Genomic DNA, 21029 nt, shown 5'->3' on the forward strand with positions numbered 1-21029 from the left:
GGGAACCAGGAGAGCCGTCGTTTTCTCTCTTTCGAGCTCGCTAGTAGTATACGTGCTACTTCGTTAGATACGTTGCCGTTTTCGTAGGCCCGAATTGCAGCACGCGAGTCCGTGAGGATATGGGTAAATGTGGGGTCTGCCATGGCGATGGCAAAGGCTATCTGTTTTGCTTTAGCGCTGGTGGTCGTTTTAACCGATGCGGATAATCGTAATGTTCCGTTGCCGTCCACGACTGCTATCGCGCAAGTGGATGTGTTGTCGTACTGGGCCGCGTCCACAAATGCGGTGGCTTCACGATCCGCGTCGGTGCGGTCTAGGATCGTGTGAGCGCGGGCCCCGCTCCCACCCACGTTTTGTTGTGGGTGGACGTTTCTGGGAAACGGTGGGATTCTGTAGTCTCTAATTTCGCTCGGTAGGGTAACCACGTGCTCGAGATATAAGGAGATGGGCAGACATTAGCTTCGTTTAGGATTTGTCTACCGGCTTTCGACGAGGATGGGCGGAGTACTTGCGCCATAGTCTGAGCCTCGATCACTTCGTCGATGTTGTTGTGCATGCTTAGCTGATCAACCTTTACTGTATTTGCTCTTTGTGGAATGCCCAAGACCTGTTTGATGCTCTTGCACATGGGTGTGTTTAGTTACGTCTTTTCTACTTTCGTCCAGTTGTGGGCAGAGGCGACGTAATTAATGTGGCTCATAAGGAACGCGTGGTATATACCGCGTTCAGGCGGTATATACCAGTGCTGTAGTCAGGCGGACGTTACCGTCCGCCTGACTACAGCACTTTTTTTGTTACAGAACTACGCAATAGCATAACCACGGCCCTCCAGCTATGTCCAACGCATTCTGTTTACTTATTCGGTGATTTTAACTTTCCGCTCATAATTTGGTGTAATCTATCTTCATCTTGTCGAACATCAGTGGATTTTCTTAACTTAACTTTAGAGCTTGACCTATTCCAGGTCGTTAACAAACCTACCCGTGGTACAACATTCTAGACCTTATACTCGCCAACACTCCCGAAACGATTGAATCCGTAATTCATCTAAACGGCTTTAGTGATCACGATCTACTTCAGGTAACAATCAGTGTTCCACTACCCTTTTCAGGAATCTCAAAGAAAATAATACGTGATTATAACAAAGCAAACTACTCTAAAATAAACGATGAACTTGCAGTTTTTTTCAACCGCACGCATACTTCCTTCTTTTTATAATCGCTCGGTGGTAGATAACTGCGTATGTTTCAAGAATAAAATGTCTGCTCTAATTAACAATTATATCCCGTTGATCTCGATAACAAATGACAAAACAAATCCTTGGTTTAATAATGCCATACATAAGCTCACGAATAAAAATAAACATCTGTACAATACCGCTAGACGCGTCAATAATGCTCCTTCGTGGGAAAGGTACAGGCTTTGCTTGAATACGTACTGTTCTGCCTTAGCTGCAGCTAAAGATAAATATTTCTCCACAGATTTACCTTGTATCTTACATTTGAATCCGAAAATGTTTGGCGAGTTATATCACCTGACCGTGACTCAAACCGGATAGCCTTACATAGCGATACAAATACTCCTCTCTCTGACAATGAATGCCCCTCTGCGTTTAATACGTTTTTTTCATCGATTTTCAGCCGCGAGGATCATACCAATGTACCTGATGTTGCTGATTATGACTGGCAATTCATGGAACGTATTGAAATATCGGTGGAGGGAATTGCATGTCTTATTAATAATTTGAGGTTATCTACTTCATCTGGTATTGATAATATTAGTTCCAAGATATTAAAAAATACCATTTCCATATCCAGTAACATGCTGTACCAAATATTCAAGCAGTCTTTGTCATCGGGACAGCTGCCCAATGACTGGAAAATCGCTAAAATTAAACCCATATTTAAAACTGGCAATAGAAAGTCCCCAGAAAATTACCGTCCAATTTCATTGACCTGCGTTTGCTGCAAGATGCTTGAACATATAATTGCTTCTCATATTTATAATAACCTAGAGTGCAATAATTTCTTTTGTCGCCATCAGCATTGTTTCAGGAAAGGATTATTGTGTGAGACACAGTTACTCGAACTCACGACTAACCTGCACCTTAACATGAACAATAACAAGCAGACCGATTGCATTTTCCTTGACTTTTCCAAAGCATTTGATCGTGTAGCTCATTGTCGCCTTATTGCAAAATTAACTGCACTTCGAATTGACTCCTTCACTCTAACATGGCTTCGTAACTTTCGTTCGAATCGTCAACAGTTCACAGTAGTTAATAATATCGCTTCGTCTCCTACTTACGTTACTTCTGGTGTGCCTCAGGGCAGCGTTTTGGGCCCTTTACTCTTCCTAATTTACATAAATAATTTGCGACTTAATGTTTCTTTTCGCTTACGTATTTTCGCTGACGACTGCATTATTTACAGATCAATTAACAGCACTGACGACCACCTGGCCTTCCAAATTACCTTAGCCTAATTCATAATTGGTGTAACACCTGGTCAATGGCTTTAAATGCATCAAAATGTCAGCTAATTTCTTTTAGTCGTAAGCGTGAAAACTCACATTTTTTATACAACGTCAATAAAGAATTGTTACATACACTATCGTATAAATATTTGGGTGTTCACCTAACCGAAAACCTCTCCTGGACAGACCACATCGCAGCTGTTTGCGCAAAAGCTTCGAGGACATTAGGTTACCTACGTCGTAATCTGGGTAACTCACCTTCCAACATCCGCAAATTGGCCTATCAGACATTTGTTCGTCCACAGCTCGAGTATGCATCATCCATTTGGTCCCCGCATCCTACATACTTAATCGACATGCTTGAATCAGTCCAAAACCGAGCTGCCCGTTTCATTTCACGTAATTATAGCCATCACTCCAGCGTAACGCAAATGAAACTCGATCATTCCATACAGCCTTTAGTTCTTCGCCGTAATATCACTCTGTCATCCTTGTTTCACAAATATGTTTATAATGGCACACAATCCACACTACATATCCAGATCGCCTCGAACACGTCTCGCCGATTAAATAGCCACTTCAGTTTTGCGCGTATGTACGGTACGACACATGCATTTAACTTTTCCGCGCTCTCTACGGCCATTCGATTGTGGAACAATCTGCCTGATCACATTGCTTCCGAGTCAGATCAAGAAAAATTTCGTCATGTCCTACACGAGCATTTTTCATAATAGCACTTACAAATCACTTTATCTTGTTTCTTACACTTGGCAATGTGCTTCGAACTTCTTGCGATTTTTTTTATTGATGCATTGCTATCTCGCTCCTATGAATTGCTATTTTATGCTGCGTCACGTGTTCACTTGTATGCCCTGTATATATTATTGCTTTTTTGCGTTTGTTTCCCTAACTATCCCTTCAAGAATTGTACTCCCTGATATGTTCATGTTTCGTGTATTTTACTTTCTAGTATTACTACCCTACGTTGAGTTTTACTCGTGTTGTTTCCTTAAGTGTACCTTTGTGGCCTTTCATTACTTCAGTTGTTCCTTTTAATATGTTTTTGGTATTACTGTTGATGAGCCCTGCATTAGGCATATATCTTTTGTATTACACTTTAGAAGGCTGTTTACTCTTTTTCCCCCTTGATTTTGTAACCCCCCTTGCACATTGCCCCATGAGGCCTGTAAGGTATTTTAAATAAATAAATAAATAAATATGCGCAGAAGGTTATCTTCGTACAGGCCCTTTCGGCGCCACGAAACTCTGTCGATGAGTCTTAGCATGTTTTCGGTTTTGGAGGTTAAGTGTTTGATCGTGTGTCCGTGGCATCCAGTGGCTTCGATAGGAACCCAAGAATGCGTATGTAGTTGAGTCGCGGAATCTGTTGTCCATCTCTTGTGTGTAGTGCGATTGCAAGTTCGTCTAGAGGAGTTAGGTAGTGGACCCTTTGGCAAGACATGAAAAATAGCAAGAGTTCCGATTTCTTGGAGTATAGTTTGATTCCTGTGTCTAGCAAGTAATCTTCCGTGGCATCTAGAGGAGACGGTAATGCCTGCTCATGTCTTCGAGGGAGCCTACCCGTTTCCAGATGGTGTTGCCATCTGCGTATAGAGCGCAGTTTACGTTCGCTATGTCTCGTAATTTGTCTGCGAGTTGCTTCATCACTATGTTAAATAGTAATGGAGAGATGACTGGGCCTTGCGGTGTTCCAACGGAGCCCAGCGTGTAGGGGTCCGACTTAAGTTGTGAGACTCGCACTCACGCTTCACTGTCATTTAGGAAGGAGCGTACGTACTCCTGAAATCTCTGGCCGAGGCCGAGGCCTGCCAAAGACTCGAGTACTAAACGGTGTGAGGGGGTGTCGAATGCTTTCGTGAGATCGAGGGCGAGGCTGCCTCGAACGTCTCTTGTTTTAACGTCGAAGATCTGTCTCTTTAGGAGTAAGATGACATCTTGGCTAAATTAGTGGAGTCGAAACCCTACCATGTTGTGTGGGAGGAGTTCGTGTTCCTCAAGGTGGCGGAACACTCGGTTTTGAAAGCCGTGCTCGGCTACTTTACCCACGGATGAAGTAAGGGAGATGGGGCGTAAATTTTCCAGGTTAAGTGGTTTGCCAGGTTTTCTGGTGAGGACCACCGTGGCAGTGCGCCATTGCGTTGGTACCTCTCCTGTTCCCCACACGTGGTTCATGTCTTTCATGAGTAATGTAATGGCTTGGTCATCTACATTACCTAACATTGTGCTGGTTAACCTGTCGGGCCCTGCGGTCGACCTGCTCTTTATGTTGTGTAGCACCTCCCGGACTCCTGCTTCCGTGAAGGCAGCGTCTAGTTCAGGAGTGGTTTCGCACTTTATGCTCGGGTACTTGTTGGGGTAAGCGTCGCCGAGCGGAAGGTATTGTTTGGCAATTTCTTTCAGGAAGGACTCTTCCGTTCCCCCTTTGTCTTTATGTAAGTGTAGAAATAGACCCAACGCGTAGATTTGGTTATTCTTTGTTTGCCTGTCGTCTAACATGCGTTTCATGAGGTTCCACTTATCTTCGGTCTGCATGCTGCCGTCGACCGCCGAACAGAGTTCACGCAATGAGAGTCTTATGAGCTCCGTACAGAATTGGTCGATGTCTCGGTTGAGGATCGCGATGCGTTTGCGCAGGCGTCTGTTGCGACGTTGCTTTCTCCATCGCGCAAGTATCGAGGCCTTGGGCTCGAGTAAGTGTGCGAGGTGATGGTCAACACGTGGGACCTCCAGTTCCTTTTGCATGGTTATCGTGGCTCTAGTTACGTCGCCCTTTATTACACAGATAAGTTCCACGAAGAGGTCGCATGTGTTCGTGTCTTCCTTCCGTAACTTACCGAAGGCATCCAAGTCTGTGAGGGGGAACGATGGGGGTGGGGCCGTCGTGTTTAGTATTTCTGTGAATGCTGCCCAGGTTCTCTTGCGCGTTCAGCCATGTGTAGTTTGCTACATTTCGGAGTAACGTGATTTGCGGCATAGTATCGCGTCGCGTCGACGTACCCAACTGTGGTTCGTCACCTGGCAAAAGGAAAGGTTATCTATTGCGCGCGAGAGGCTGTTGCCACTAGGCTTGATTGTGGGGTAACCCAAGGACGGGTGGGGGGCGTTCAAGTAACCTGCGATAATGAGCGGTGTTTTCCGTGCAAATGATGTGGCATTTGTGAGGATCGCGTGGAATTGTTTCTTGTAGTGTGCGGGGTAGCTGTGGACGTTTACTACAAAAGCGCTTTGTTTTAAGAGTCGGTTAGCTAGGAGCTCGATTGCGATTGCGTCGATGCGAGTGTTTCGGTAGGACATCACATACGAAAGGGTGGCTAAGCAGGCAACACTTCGTCATATATTGAAATCTCCACCTTACTGCCAACACTCCAATAGTTTCAAGTATAATCAGACTTCTTTGATTAACAGGTAAGGATTCTGCAAGCTGCACGCTTCAATTTGTCAATTAGAGTGACTGTCTTGCTCCACTGGCTAGCTTACGTACATTAAGAGATTAGCTGCTTTATTTATATATCAATTAACGCCTACGCCTCCACCGTCCTATGAAATATGCCCCGTCGGTTCTTACATTCCGTAAAAAGTATCGCTTTTTTTAAGGACAAATTGTATTCGCATGCCTGAAAACTTAAGGAAAGTCTAAAACTGTTGTCTATAGCCTATAACCTACAGTCTATAACCGCTACGCAGCCAACTAAAGAAATGTCTCGGGAGCAGTATCCGTTAGGTCACTTACTACCGATGCTAGCGGGCCGTTTGGTCGTAAGTCCGGCAGCGCATGAAAGCCGCACATGGCGTACTCACTCAATCCTGCAGCGGAAGGCGCTTCATCGGTCGTCACTGGCAGCCGCACAACAGAAACAAGGAGGTCCGGTAGCGCCGGAACGCTTTGGTGCCGCAGTCGTTTTGGAGAAAGCATGCCGCAAACACTTGCCAAAGAAGGGCTGAGACGCTTAGTCGCGGCAACTATGCTGCCCTCTGACGAAGAATTCTTGGGGCGGTGCCCGTTGGCTTCGTGCGACCATGTCGGCATATCGCGTTGTTAGGGATGATGTGAATTTAACAGTATAATGTGAAGACTGTTTAGTTGTTGACTATCGTCACTTTTGTCGCAGTGGAGATTTTCCGCTTTTCAGAAGTAGAGTGGACGCATATACTGATATTCAATATTGCAGAGTAATCATACCGGCAGTGAAAAAAGTGAACTTATATGATTCTTTAGGGTGACCGTCCATTTTATTACAATTTACTTCAACAAAACTTACCCGTGTGCTTAGATTGATGTGCACGTTAAAGAAACCAAGGTGGTCCAAATTTCCGAAGTCTCCCACTACGGCGAGCCTCATAATCAGAAACTGGTTTTGGCAAGTAAAACCCCATAATTTTTTTTCAACAATGCTTATGCGACTGTTTAAAGCATAAAAGCACATAAGGAACTTATAGTAGAGTCAGTAATGAGCGAGTATTGTAGACACTAAGGCAACAATTATATACAACTGCACATAAATAGCTGGTCAAGAAACGCGGAAGTCTGGGAGTTATGAGGATAAGCATACGCCTGCAATGATAAAATTTTTTTTATTGTCATTCTTCAGAAAACTCGTAATCGTCTTGATAATAGTCAGTTGTGTTTTCCGGTGATGAATCGATCTCCCATGAGTCGTCCTCGTCAGCCTCCTTTTCCAATTTTAAACAGGTCTCAGTTATGTTTGGGCCATCTGTCAAAAAATGAAGCAATATCAGACAGGTATTGACGTGCTCATAAATGAATTGATAGTTCTGGTATCATTTCACAGACTTCTGAACAGACGTCAGCAGTTTTCCTTTCGGCCTCATAATGATTATCAGCCTATATGCTCATTGCAGAACGAAGGTCTCACCCAGGCATCTCTAATCACCTCTATCTCGTGCAAGTTGGTCTAATGTCACGCCTGCAAATTTTCTCATTTTATCGCAATATCTAAGCTTTTGGCAGCCTTGATCGTGCTTACCGTTTCTTCGCACCCACTCGGTATCGCTGATAGACAGCTGATTATCTGCCCTCTGCATTACGTGGTCTGCCCAGCTAATTTTAATGCCATTAGAAACCTTTGCGAAATTCGCGTGCTTTCAGACTATCTATCTATCTATCTATCTATCTATCTATCTATCTATCTATCTATCTATCTATCTATCTATCTATCTATCTATCTATCTATCTATCTATCTATCTATCTATCTATCTATCTATCTATCTATCTACTAGTATTTATTTATTTATTTATTTATTTATTTATTTATTTATTTAGACTATTACGCCAACATAGTAGGCCAAGACTATGAGCTACGGCAACTGAGCATTTGAATATGGACGTGATGCCGTCGTGGTCATTCCATTGTCGCCATTCCAGCTTTGTCGTGCGACACTGGTCGTAACTTTGTCGTCACACCATCGTCGTCATTCCAGATTATCTTTAGGCTGTTTTCGTTCCATCATCATCCTGTCATTATTGCCACATACTCGTCGTCATTGCATTGACTTCACGCCAGCGTCATCATTACAGAAGCATCATTCCTTGTCGTCACGCGGTCACTGTCATGCTGCCTTTGCCTTTTCATCAAAGTAATTTTTTCTTCGTCTTTTTATTATCGAAACTGCGTTGTCATCATGCTCAATAACGGCTTTGGCAAGTGAGTGCCAGAGAAATGTGCGCTCATACCGAAGACAATTATTCTAGTATGCAACCAAAGGAAGGAATATTCAGAAAAAAACACTAGAGACCGTAAATCAATGTGTTGTGGTACCATGTTGATTAAATTTCAGTTGCGGTCGCGTCGGCATTCATCATGAGATGGGTCCCGCAGGAATTAGGGATGCTGACAGTGTTAAATGTTGTTGTTTAGCCGGATACTGGTTTTAAATACGTAACGCCACAAAAACAACGAAAAAAACACCCTCCGACTTGAGCGATCTTTCAGCACTGAACCAGTTTGCTGGAAAAGCTGAAGGGTCTTGCGCCAGATACCATTTTTGACGACTTCTTTTTAAGGCGAAAGCCCGAAGTCGCTCATGGGTAGTAAAATGCGGAGGCTGATAGACCGAACAGAGGTTTGATCGTGGGCCAGGCACGTGTTGACGATCGGCACGGGCGGGCTCAGATGGTGTGGGACAAGACGTGTCATCACGCGACGGTTCGAATGGCGAGAACAGTTCGGACTGACCGCTCAATGCGGCGTGATGAGCAATGACAGCTGCCTGCAAGTCCCCATAGAAGTCGCAGCCGGGGGATTCCAGCTGGAGCTTTTAACGTAGCCAGAGTATTGATCCTTGTTACGAAAGTAGCCATCCCGGTGTATGAGCGAGGTGTCTGGCATGTCGATGTAGAATTCCTGGACACTCCAGCGCCGCGGGACCTCTGCCGGACCACGTGAGGCCACGTCACTCGCTTAGGTTTATTTGGCATGCTAACGCTGGCATGGCTGGGCTCGGTCGTCCGGTGTCACCTATTTATGGGAAGAGGTGCGAAGAAGTAGCCGCGGTTTATTTTGACCAGCCAGTAATGGTGCTGCAGACTCCTAGAAGCAGCCGCGGTAGTCGAGCGTGTCAGCGCGTTCTATCCTGGCGCTGCGTGCCCGTGAGTCGTCTTTTTCGTCGCCTCTGGGAGTGGTAATCGCACCGCTACAAAGGCAAAGTTCATGAAGGAACTCGAACCCACAACCTTTAGTGGAAGACGAACGCTAGACCTTTGGGGGACCGAAATTCGATGGCACCAAAATTGATGGTGCCTCCATTATTGGTGGAACCCACGACCATTGGTGGGAGTCAATCGAAATACCCTTGGAGTTACTAGGCAAATCTAATCAAGAGACAGTTACTTAACAAAGAGTTATTTAGGGCACTAGTACCCATGCGCTTTCCTGCGAGGAAACTACTAAGATGAAGTAGTAATGCATTCAAATGAGAATATCAAGTAATTTAACGAATGTTTCGTGAGCGAGCAGGCTTTCCCTTTAAACCTGTTTAGCATATGCTAAAATGCCTTTCTACTTTTTGCGATACGCCCCAAGTAGTCTTCTCCTTAATCCGCGGTGAAATTGCCCCTTGTGATATTGTGCGAGCACGATGTTGAATGATCGAATCCCGGCCACGGCGGCCGCATTTCTATGGGGGCAAAATCCGAAAAACCCGGGTACGTGGATTTAGGTGCAGGTTGGAGAACCACGAGTGATGCAAATTTTCGGGCTCTCTCACTACGACCTTCTTTTCGTGCTTTTGGCACGTGAAACTGTACAATTTGATTTATTATATGTTAACGTGCCACCGTTTCTTTAGGTTTTGGTAGCAAAAACAGCTACGTTTCTGAGCATTACACCCTTACAATCACTCGTATCTGAAACGTGAAATCTTACATAAAGGCTTGCGTGTATCATCTACTTACGCGCAAAATTTTGTTGCAGCTTCCTTTTAAGTTCAATGGTAGGCGCTCCCGGACCATTCAGCAGACATGCTGCAATTGGTGCTTCGCAACCCGCCCGCGTTCTTCGAGGCAGCCGCATTTTTAGATCGTTCACTTCGAAGGCTCTTTGAAGCTGTTTCGAATGCCGTTGCAGCTGGTGAAGTACTCCTTCTGTTTTGATTGCTGTCTATACTAATGCATGCGCATGGCCAGCATATGACTAGAACTACACGAAGGTCTCGGGGCCTTGCTCGCCCCAAAGCATGGCAGCTCTGTCAAATGCCAGCCGCGATTATGCACACGACGCGTGAAGGAACCACTCGCTCAAAATCAACGGCAAGGTTTGCTAATGTAGTGGTTGTGGCCCCCGTCATGAGCCATTCCCTTTGCTTCTAGATCATGCCGCCTATGTGAATCCCTCCATCAATCAGCATTACGAGGGTCTTCTCTTTCAGAGCCGGCCGCAATTCAATATGCTTCCAGCCGCTCTGTACTCTGCACACTTGCCACACATTCTAGACACCATCGGACATGCAAATGACGTGAGCCGTTGCTCCTATTATTCTCAGATCAACCGAAGACCACAGGTGTACTCCTCTTCACTGGGTGACATACCTAGTGACATGCGTGGAAGAACTTGAGCGTCGTGACACGCCTCTATAGGGCTGCATATTAAAATACTCTTTAGGATAACCCTATTTTCCGAGGACTGATGATGCAGCATTGAATCTCTGCCGATACCGGTCATGAACAGTTCAAAGTTAGTTGTGCATAAATAAGCGTTTATAAAGCATGGTGTCCAGAGAGGAGCAGGCGCTGTACAATATTGCGTTCTCGGTGTACATATATTGATGTTCTTTGCGTACAAATGCCCTATTATGCCTAAATATGCTACGATTAATCGTTCCGCTAACTGCAATGAACAGTGTTCTGACACACCTGACTCGATTTTATTTTTGAATTATTCTCGCCTATGTTTTTTCAGAATCGCTCTGCAGAACTGTTTGGTTACCATAAAACCAGCACGAAGAGCAACAAATATGTGTATTTTTTCTAGAAGAATACCCTGAAGAAGCCGAGCGGGTTTTCTTGAGTGATTAACTTCTTATAGACGCGCATAAATGCTATAAAAAGTGTGCCATACATTACACAAACCACTTACCATTGCATGTTTCCATACATTCCGTACAGTTCTCAAAGCGGTTGCCATTGCCTTCACAACCACCATAGGTAAAGGGGGTGCACACAGAAGTGTTGTAGTTGAAGTACCAATATCCAAAGCTAGCTCTGCAGCGTCCTTTTTCGGGGTCGAGTCGGCAGATGGAAGAATTTTGGCCAGTTGCACCTGCTATATAAAAACAATCTTGCATTAGTCGCAGTGCACATTAACAGTCGCGGACCTTGGTTCTTACTTCATGTTTTTTTAAATAGATTAACATTAAGTTAAGCGGTATCACTGTTTTCGTATGCAGAATATTTCATGCAATGATCTCAGGCAAGAACGCCATAAAATGCTTGAATTCAGCGTCTCATTTATTCTTGACATCCATGCCCCGTCTTTTGCGAATTGGTATAATGATTTTTCACTGGCGATATGCCTGCAGCTTCTTTCTGTTGTGGGTTTAGGATTATTTTGTGGCAGCTAATAAACGAAAAAGATATTTATGTTATTTCCCTGCACTCTATCGTGGGCATTTTCATCAACCGATGTTATTTTGGTGCCAATGCGGAGACGTCACAGTTCGCTAAACAGCTGTACGATAGACATCCGACAACCAGGTGTCGATAACGGTAGATAGGAATATCTGTTCCATGCCTATAAGATATTACAGAATGTTGCCGTACGCCTCGAAGAGTACGATATGGTGATCAACGATAACAAATTGCTTACGAACGTAACTCGTAACAAAAAAAATAAACATTTCGCTGTGGTTAAAATGTACAAATGTTATACGTTCCATGTAATCATATGAAAATATGTTATCCAATCTCGAGCAATGTAAACTGCAACAAGCATGTTACTTATGCTGCACAAATGCAAATAATTTATTTCGTTTTACGAGGGCGAGCTTCAAAACTATCCGTTCCGAATTGCCACCGTGAAATGACGTACAGATATCCTTTATAGCCAGTTCTAGACTATGATGGATAAATTGGGACGCTTTTACAAAATCCACATCAATAAACAAGAAAAGAAAACATATGCAGCGTTCTCTATCTTTATCACTTTGTTCGGGACATCGAAGAGTGATCTATTAGAAAAAAGCGAATATTCAGTTTCTAGAACTAAGAGACTGCTGGCCGAAACAATTATTCATATTGTCTAAAAATTGCAACTTTATTGTCAACATAAACGAGCTATATTGATTTTCTATAGCATACTTTACAAAATAGCCGCATAATTTAACATTTCCTCCCGTTTTCACATGCAGCAATAAATTCAAGTATTTTCTGCGCACAATATATGACTGCAATCTGCTTAGCAATAAAATGTTGAAAGCGTAGTAATTCCTCGCTTTTACTTTCTATTATATATGAATAGTTAGTGCCGCAGGTACATATCTATATATTTTTTCCTGTTTACAGTATGTATACAGGGTGTCCCAGCAAACATTAGCTAAACTATACAAATTTGCAAAGCCACGTAACTCTACAGAACAAAGGTACTGTTGTTTGCCGTGGCTTGGAGATACTCATATGTTTTTTTTTTTCATTCCGCCTAATTAGCTAATTAGTCTGACTTATTAATCAACTTCTCTAATGTTATAATTACATGAAAAGAGTTAATGAGAAAATTGTAGAACAACATGAAAAACTCCCGATACAGCTTTCTTTTGCTCGCTACGTGCTGCATAAAAGTGCTTTTCTGAGGGTGAAAGAAACCCTCGAATACACGCAAAGCGCATCGAGTGGCCAGTCGCTTGTATTATTTTGTGCCTTTGTTTGCGTATGTGCAACGACGATAAAGACAGAGTTGAACAGTCGCGTATTGGTTGTACATACTTAATCAGGATGAGAAACGAAATAGCAAAAACATGGATGCGATAGAATGATGACAGAAACAACATCTCCATAAAGACAGATCTTGAAACATAGTCTTTTTATGGAGAACACAATGTTACTTGTGCTCTTCAGTTCTATTGGTAAGGCGTTTCACATTTTTGTACCATGATAGTGAATTACTCTTTGACCGTATGCGTTTGGTGTAACTGGAAAATTGAAATTTATGTTAGTGATATATCTAGTGTTTCGTGTAGGAATCACCAACATACTAAACGACAATGAGTGATTTCGACATATTATGTTATTCACTAAGATAGCGACTTTCATTTTGGAGGATTAGGTAAAAGGAGGTACGTGCAACCTGCAAAATAAAAGACAGCTGGATTGAAACGGATCAGAAAACACCATTATCGGCACAGCTCTCTTTCATAAGAGTACATTTCGATCCAAATGTGTTATAAATGTGGAAGGCCATGATTCTCTACAGTATATGATATGGTAATCAAAGATAGAAAAGTAAATAATTTTCAATGCTGAAATTCCGAAACATGCCCGCACCTTTAAGAGCCCATACCACGCTGATGATACTTTCGTACATGTGTTATCAATGTACGGCTTCCAGTTCAAACTACTGCCTAGTGTAACGCCGAAAAATTTAATCGTGTTCACTGGCTCCAAAGTGCTATTATCAAGACATATTTGCAGAGATGCCCTGTTAACAAGACTGTGCCTTGAATAAAAATTAATGTAGGAAGTTATTGCTTTGTTTAGTGTAAGTTTATTTATTCCGAACCATAATGATACGTTGATTAGTTCTGTATCAGCAATGTGCATTACTTCATGATGGGATTGGCCTCTAAACACTAGTGCGGTCTTATCCGCGTACATGACAGTTTCGGCTGATGTAAGAACTGGAGGAGAGTCGTTAACCTATCAAGAAAACAAAATGGCTCCTAGGACAGATCCGTGATGCACACCTGTTTTAACAGAAGAATAGGAAGGCGTAAAGTTAATAAATATAACAAACTGCTGTCGGTTGGTTATGTAAGTAGAAAATAACTTTGAAGTAGTAGCCCTGAAACCGATGTATGTAAGTTTTTAATAGTGTGGAGTAAATAACTATCTCTAAAGCCTTCTTGAGGCTTAGAAATATTACTAAGGGTAATTCATTATTATGGACTGATTCGTTTATACGTTGCGATAATTCCAGTACTGCTAATGACGTAGGGCGACTGGTTCTGAAGTGATGGTGTGATTCATTTAAGATGTTGTTGGAGCTCAGGTGCTGTTTTAATTGAATACAACATTATTATTGTTATTATTTAAACGATAAAATATAGAATATTACTATTTCTTAAACATGCCAGTCTGATTATTTTTCATTTCATTAAAACTAGGTTTCCTAAAACACTTAGCAATAAAAACAGCAACCTGCTCACAAATCAGCCCCCTACCTGTTGTAGTGACGGGTGTCTCAGTACTGCTCAATGCCGCTGTGGTAGATTTCTCTGTGGACGTTACATTAATGCTGGCGCTGCTGTTTTGCACAGTTACTGCGAAATAGAAAAAGTTTAGGCAGCATTATTGATTAGAAAGGTGCAATTTTTTTTTTGTTCTAAGTATTATTCACGAGAATGGTTGTTCTTGAAAGTACTTATCACAACAAACAACAACCTCGAGACAAATCAACCCCATATTTGTTAGGAGTGCAGTTGCAGTAATAGGCACAACCTGTCTGGTAGCCTTTACTAACAAAGTTTGACTTGGGTTAGCGTAGCAGTTTTGCTCCATTTCTGTGAAGTTTAAAGCGCTGTGGTGATTATCATTGCCTAAAAAAGCCAACGTGAATGCTTTTTTTGTTTAATGGTGAAAGGGATTCCTGACAACACTTATGTCCAACGCATACAAACCCGTCTGCGGCTTGTGTACGGCACAAAGGAAAGATGGGTGAAAAGGAGGCCGACGCGCGAGGAAGGGGAGGCGGCAACTTGGGGATGCGGCATGCCAAGCGCCATGGAATGCGTCTCCGTACACACGGCGCTCAGCCGTCAGCAGGCGTAACTTCGCTCCCATGCGAATTACCGGACCCGTGTCCTACGTTTCAATAATCACGTTGGTGTCGGTGTCTGTGTTTGTGTTCTGGGTGTTGTATAATAAAAAGCATTAACAGACGCTGCGCCTTCTACAGAGGAAAGCTTGCCCTAATGCATTACTGCCGCATGAAGACCTTTCACCGTAGGCTTATTTTTTTTTTCATGAAATAAAGTGATTTTTTATTTCTTTTTCACGTTAAGCTTACACAACTTTCATTCAAGCAATTGACTCTACACCTCTTCAGTGTACTCTATGAAAATCTAAATTCAGCAGGAAGTACCTGTAAGGAACATGGAGCTTTTATTTCATATAATCATTTTTATAGAAAACATTCTAGCCCTTCGCAATAAAAACGTCACAAGAACTACAGATCTGGCTGGGTGTCCCTTGCGGCACTAAAAATTCTTGGTAAAGCTACGCCTCCTAAACAAGCGATCGAATTAGTTTGGGTCCCGGCTCACTCCTCAGTTGAGGGCAATGAATATGCTCATCAACAGGCCCGAGCGCTAAACTCCCGGGCCAACGAGGAGGAGGCAAGGGGATGGCAACCCATCACAAATTATAGAGATATAGTCAAATATTACAGGGACGGCAGGAAGACATTCCCGCACCCCCACCACTCCTTGACCAGAGCCGAACAAACAATATACAGGCAAATCCAGGCAGGATCATTTCCCCACCCCTGCCTCCAGAACAAGATATACCCAGAGAGATATAAGAACACATGTCCTCACTGCAATGCATTAGGAACCCTTCGGCACGTCATAGGAGAGTGCAATTTTTCCATACACCACCCCCCACCTATACCCATAACTAACCCCCCTGCTATCCCCACCCTTTACGAGCGATGGGAGATCATGCTGTCCAGCCCCGCCCTGGAAGACCAGCTCCGACTGATCCACAGGGGCCAGGCGGCCCTGGAAGCATATGGAGCCCGCGAAGAGGGAGCCACCCCATCAGACGCTTAACGCGTTTCATTTCATAATGGTCCAGTAAAGTTGTTTCTCTCTCTCTCTCTCTCCGTAATCATAAGTTACACATATTCCTAAACAAGCACGAACGCTCTTTGTCTCATTTATTTGAAGTTGTATGTTACAAAATATTCGCTGGCGACAGGTGGTAATATTGTTACATCGTATGTTCAATAACACGTCAGTGTGCTACTAAAGCCCGTTCCGCCTGCCACATTTTGTATCTCTAGCTAATCCAAACTCAGCCATAACTTGAGTAGCAGTTTAGCCGTTCTGTAGTGGACTAGTAGCCAAAAATCACACAGCAAACCTCAATAAATATTCTGTTGTAGTATTTTACAATGAGCCATTCATCATCATCATCAGCTTGTTTTATGTTCACTATAGTACGCAGTCCTCTCCTTGCGATCTGTATTATCCCATTCCTGCGCCAAGTGATTCCAGTTTTGCGCCTAATACTTTCCTAATTTCATCACTCCATTTAGTTTTCTGCCATCCTTTACTGCGCTTCCCTTCTCTTGGCACCCATTCCGTAACTGTAATGGTCCTCCGGTTGTGTATCCTACCAAAACACGGCCTGGTCAGATCCATTTTTCCTCTTAATGTCATTTAGAGTATGGGCTAACCCCGTTTGCTCTCTGATCCATGCTGCTGTCTTCCTGTTTCTTAATGTTACGCCTGAAATTCTTTCAATCGCTCTTTGCGCTGTCCTTAACTTGTTCTCGACCTTCTTTGTGAACATCTCCGTTTCCGCCCCTGTCACGTTGCGGTATTATACTTTTGGCGAATCACCGATCAACGTGCGCCAAGAAGGTCTTAGTAATAGGAACCGACGAGCAAGACGGTCATTGGTGGCCACTCGGTAAAGCGGCTGAAAAGGGTCGAAAAAAGGTTTAGGGAGTATTGTACTGTAGCCGCCGGCGCAACTGTGATGCCCCGACAGCTTTTTATAGGAAGCATTGTCTGTTCTCTGCCCCTCGCGTTCACTGGGAAGGTTACTGAGAAGCCGGGGGTGCGAATACTCCGAAGTGTGTGGTGTCTGTGCAAACCTCTGTCCATCGCGTAATAGACGCTGTCCCTTATACAGAGGAAAGCTGACCCACAAGCCAGTCTGATGAGTTCATGTCCATGCAAGGCTCTACTAATTTCTTCGTTATTTAAATAAGAAGCATCTGTATCTTCGCCACTACACTTCGAATGGAGGTAGCGTGGCTGCTCTAAGTACTGTGCCTGCTATCATAGAGTTCTTCCGGTGCTTTAATTACATCTTCAAAATTGCTGAGGATATTAGTCCGCTTATCTTTTAGTGCATACGTCATGGGTTGCCCTACGCAACGATTTGTCTCACCGATTTCCTGCTGCATTCATTCTTTGCTGCTTAATTGGTCTGCCTTAAGTGATAATCTTGAATATCTCACTTTCTCCTTGTGGGTCAGATTTGACTGTTACGCGAATTCTATCTGATATCTTGAGTTTCACGCTTTTCTTCTTTGTCGTTTCTTTATTAGTTCCTTTCTTACATGGGAGAGCTTACCGACTGGTTGTCTTCGTGTGTTACCTCTCACTACGACTGCTGCTTCTAAGGCCAGCTTAGATAGAATTTCATTCATTACCGTTATGTCATTTTCATCTCTGTGTTCCAAAGCTGCACATTTGTTTGCAAGCTCCAGCCTGAATTGGTCTGCTTTGACCCTTACTGCGTCTAAGTTGGCCTGTTTCCTCATGACTAATTTTACTCGTTCTGTCTTCATGGAGGAAAATCGTAGACCGCACTAACGTGTGATTCCTGCAATTTTCCCTAGTTAAAGCTTCTACATCATGCAGTACACCGGGAATTGTCAAAAAATATGAAATATCTATATTTTTGACTTTTTTATCAGGGCGTCTACAGGTCATCTTCCGGTTGCAACAATTCCTGAATAAGGTATTGATTATTTGGAGCGCATTCCTTTCTGGGAATTCAATCAACCACCCTCCTTTATTGGTCCTGGAACCAATGCCATAGTTTCGGATTGCTTCTCCACCAGCCTACTTTTATCCCACTTTTGGGCTGAAGTCGCCCATGAGTATAGTATAGTGCGCTTATCTCATCGCTAATTCAACATCTTCATAAAGGTATTGTATTTCTTCATCACTGTGACTGGAGGTTGAAGTGTAGGCTTGTACTACATTTAGACTATACCTTCTATTTAGATTCATTACGACTACTTCTACCCTTGAATTATTGCTGTGGTATTAGTCAATGTTGCCCGCTATGTTCTTATGGATTAGGAGATCTACCACGTATTGCTTCTTATGTGGTAGTGCTCTATAGCGGATGACGTGGTTGTTAGTCAGCACTGCACAAGCCTCACCAGTTATTCTAACATAACTAAGGCCAATAATATCTCACAGAGTGCCTGATAATCCATCGAGTAGTCCAGCTAAGCTAACATAACTCAAGAGGGTTCGTATCTTGAACGTTGTGAGGTTCAGTTCCCAGTGGCGGCCAGTCTGTGTCCAGAGATTCTTAGCACCCTCTGCTGCGTTGCAGGCCTGACCGTCGACTTCGTAAGTTGCCCGAATCTGCTGGGCACTGAAAACCATGTCTAATTGTTGTAGTCATGAAGGAGGTAGTGGCAGAACGCTGCGCCAGGGAGCCCAATTCTTGTTCTAGTGAGGGAGTTAGTGTTCTTATTCTTTGAGGGACATAAAGTGAAGGTTATGTACCCGTTGGCTCTCATCTGGCAATAAATTCAAGTATTTTCCACGCACAATAGTTGACTGGAATCAGCTTTGCAGTAAAACGTTTAAACCGCAGTGATTCCTCCCTTTTTCTTTCTAATAAATATGAATGTTTAGTTCCGAAGTTATATATATAAATATTTTTTCCCAGCTAAATTTAGCCAAACTTTAGAAATATGCCAATGCCATGTAGCTCTACCGAACAAAGGTAATATTGTTTGCCATTGCTTGGAGATACTCAGAATATGTTTTTTCATACCGCCTAATTAGCTGATTAGTCTGAATTATTTATCAACTTCTCAAATATTGTAAGTAGATGAAGGGCGTTAATGAGAAAATTGTAGAGCAACATTAAAAACTCCCGATAAGGCTTTAGATTGCTCGATACATGCTACATAAGAGTGTTTTTCCGAGCGTGAAGGAAGCCCTGCGACACACGCAAAGTGTTTTGAGTGGTCATTCGCGCGCCAATACTGTTTGCATTTGCGGGCTTCTTTCGCGCTCGGAAAAACACTTTTATGTAGCACGTACTGAGCATCAGAAAGCGGTATCGCGAGTTTTTCATCTCGCGCTACACTTTTCTCATTGACGCATGCATGTAAATAAAGTGTTTGAGAACTTCAATATTTGTCGATTGAAAAGGTGCATTAGATTAGTAAAAAAAAAAAAAAAAAACTAATGACTTCCCGCTTGGAACAAGAACGAGACTTGAAGACAACACTTACCACTGAAAAAAGCAATCTATACAGATATCCGCCTCAGACATACTGTGATTATTGCAGTCGTCGTACCTATACGAGTCTGTGTGGTAGCTTTCACAATGAACGCTTCATCATTATTTGCGTTGCACGTTTGTACAATTACTGCGAAAGCTAAAGGGCATTTATTTTTTTTAGCTAATAAGCATTACACATTAGTTATTTCAACATGAAATTGTACAGAAGCACAAGTAATTAACTGCTGGAACCATAGCCGAGGCTGGCGTAGACCCACGTGGTATACGTGCATATTTGCAACAATGATCGAGACAGAGTTGAACAATCGCGCATTGGCTGTACATAATTAATCAGGTTGAGAAACAAAAGAAGAAAACAGATCAGTGCAGCAATGCGATAGTATGTTTACAGAAACAATATCCCCACAAAGACAGTGCAACATTCCTAAATGATCTTTCGAAAGATAGTCTTTTTATGGAGAACACGAAAATACATGCGCTCTTCACTTCATTTGGCAAGGCGTTCCCTAGTTTCGTACTGTGATACCGGATTGGTCTTTGACCGTATGTGTTTCGGGTAACTGGTAAATTGAAATCTATGTTAGTCGTATATTTAGTATATCTTGTAGGAATCACAAACACACTAAACGACAATGAGAGATTGGAAGATATTAAGCTATTGACTAATATAGTGACTTTCCTTTCGGAGGATAAGGTAAAATGAAGTATTTTAAACCGGCAAAATAAGGTCTATTGTATTCGAACGGATCGGCACACTAAACGACAATGAGAGATTGGAACATATTATGCTATTGACTAATATAGTGACTTTCCTTTCGTAGGATAAGGTAAAATGAAGTATTTTAAACCGGCAAAATAAGGACTGTTGTATTCGAACGGATCGGAAAATGTCATTATCCGCACAGCTCTCTTTTGTAAGTATACAATTCGATGTAAATATGTTTCAAATTCGAAAACCATGATTCACAACAGTATTTGATATGGCAATGAAACATAGCAAAGGAAATTATTTTCAAAGCTCAAATACTGAAACTCGCCCTCGCCTTTAAGAGCCCATAGCACGCTGATCCTAGTTTTGAACATGCGTTATCAGCGTGCGGCTTCCAGTTCAAAGTACTGTCAAGTGTAGCGCCAAAATATTAATTTGTGGTCACCTGCTCCAGAGTGCTATTATCACAACATATTTGCAGAGGTTCAGTTTCAACATGACTGTGCCCATAATGAAAAATCATGTAGTGAGTTCTTGCGTTATTTATTTGTTCCAAAACATGATTAAAGGCCCATTAGTTCTGTATTACCAATGTGCATTACTTCATGAATTGATTGGTCTGTAAACACAAGTGCGGTATCATCCGCGTACATGACAGTTTTCGCAGATGTAAGAAATGAAGAAAGTCGTTAACGTATAAAGAAAAGAAAATCGGTCCTACGACAGCTCCTTAGGTCTCACCGTTTTTTACAAAAGAATAGGAAGACGTAGTGTTAACTTTAGCAAACTGGTGTCGGTTGGTTAAGTAACTAGAAAATAAGTAGAAAGTTCTGGCACTGAAACCGTGGTATTCAAGGTTCCTCAGA

At 42.8% G+C, this 21029-nt stretch overlaps 1 protein-coding gene across 1 annotated transcript in view; it reads right to left on the reverse strand.

The window, feature by feature from the left end:
- Positions 1 to 7074: 7074 nt before the first annotated feature.
- Positions 7075 to 21029, reverse strand: part of LOC129385587 (uncharacterized) — a 274694-nt gene continuing 260739 nt past the window's right edge. Inside the window, exons 6-7 of the mRNA XM_072289530.1 lie at positions 11089 to 11274; positions 7075 to 7208 (exon numbers count right to left, since the gene is read on the reverse strand). Coding sequence (XP_072145631.1) covers positions 7075 to 7208; positions 11089 to 11274 — 320 coding nt within the window. The remainder of the gene's footprint in view (positions 7209 to 11088; positions 11275 to 21029) is intronic.

Source organism: Dermacentor andersoni, chromosome 7, assembly GCF_023375885.2.
Source record: "Dermacentor andersoni chromosome 7, qqDerAnde1_hic_scaffold, whole genome shotgun sequence".
Taxonomy (NCBI): Eukaryota; Metazoa; Arthropoda; class Arachnida; order Ixodida; family Ixodidae; genus Dermacentor; species Dermacentor andersoni.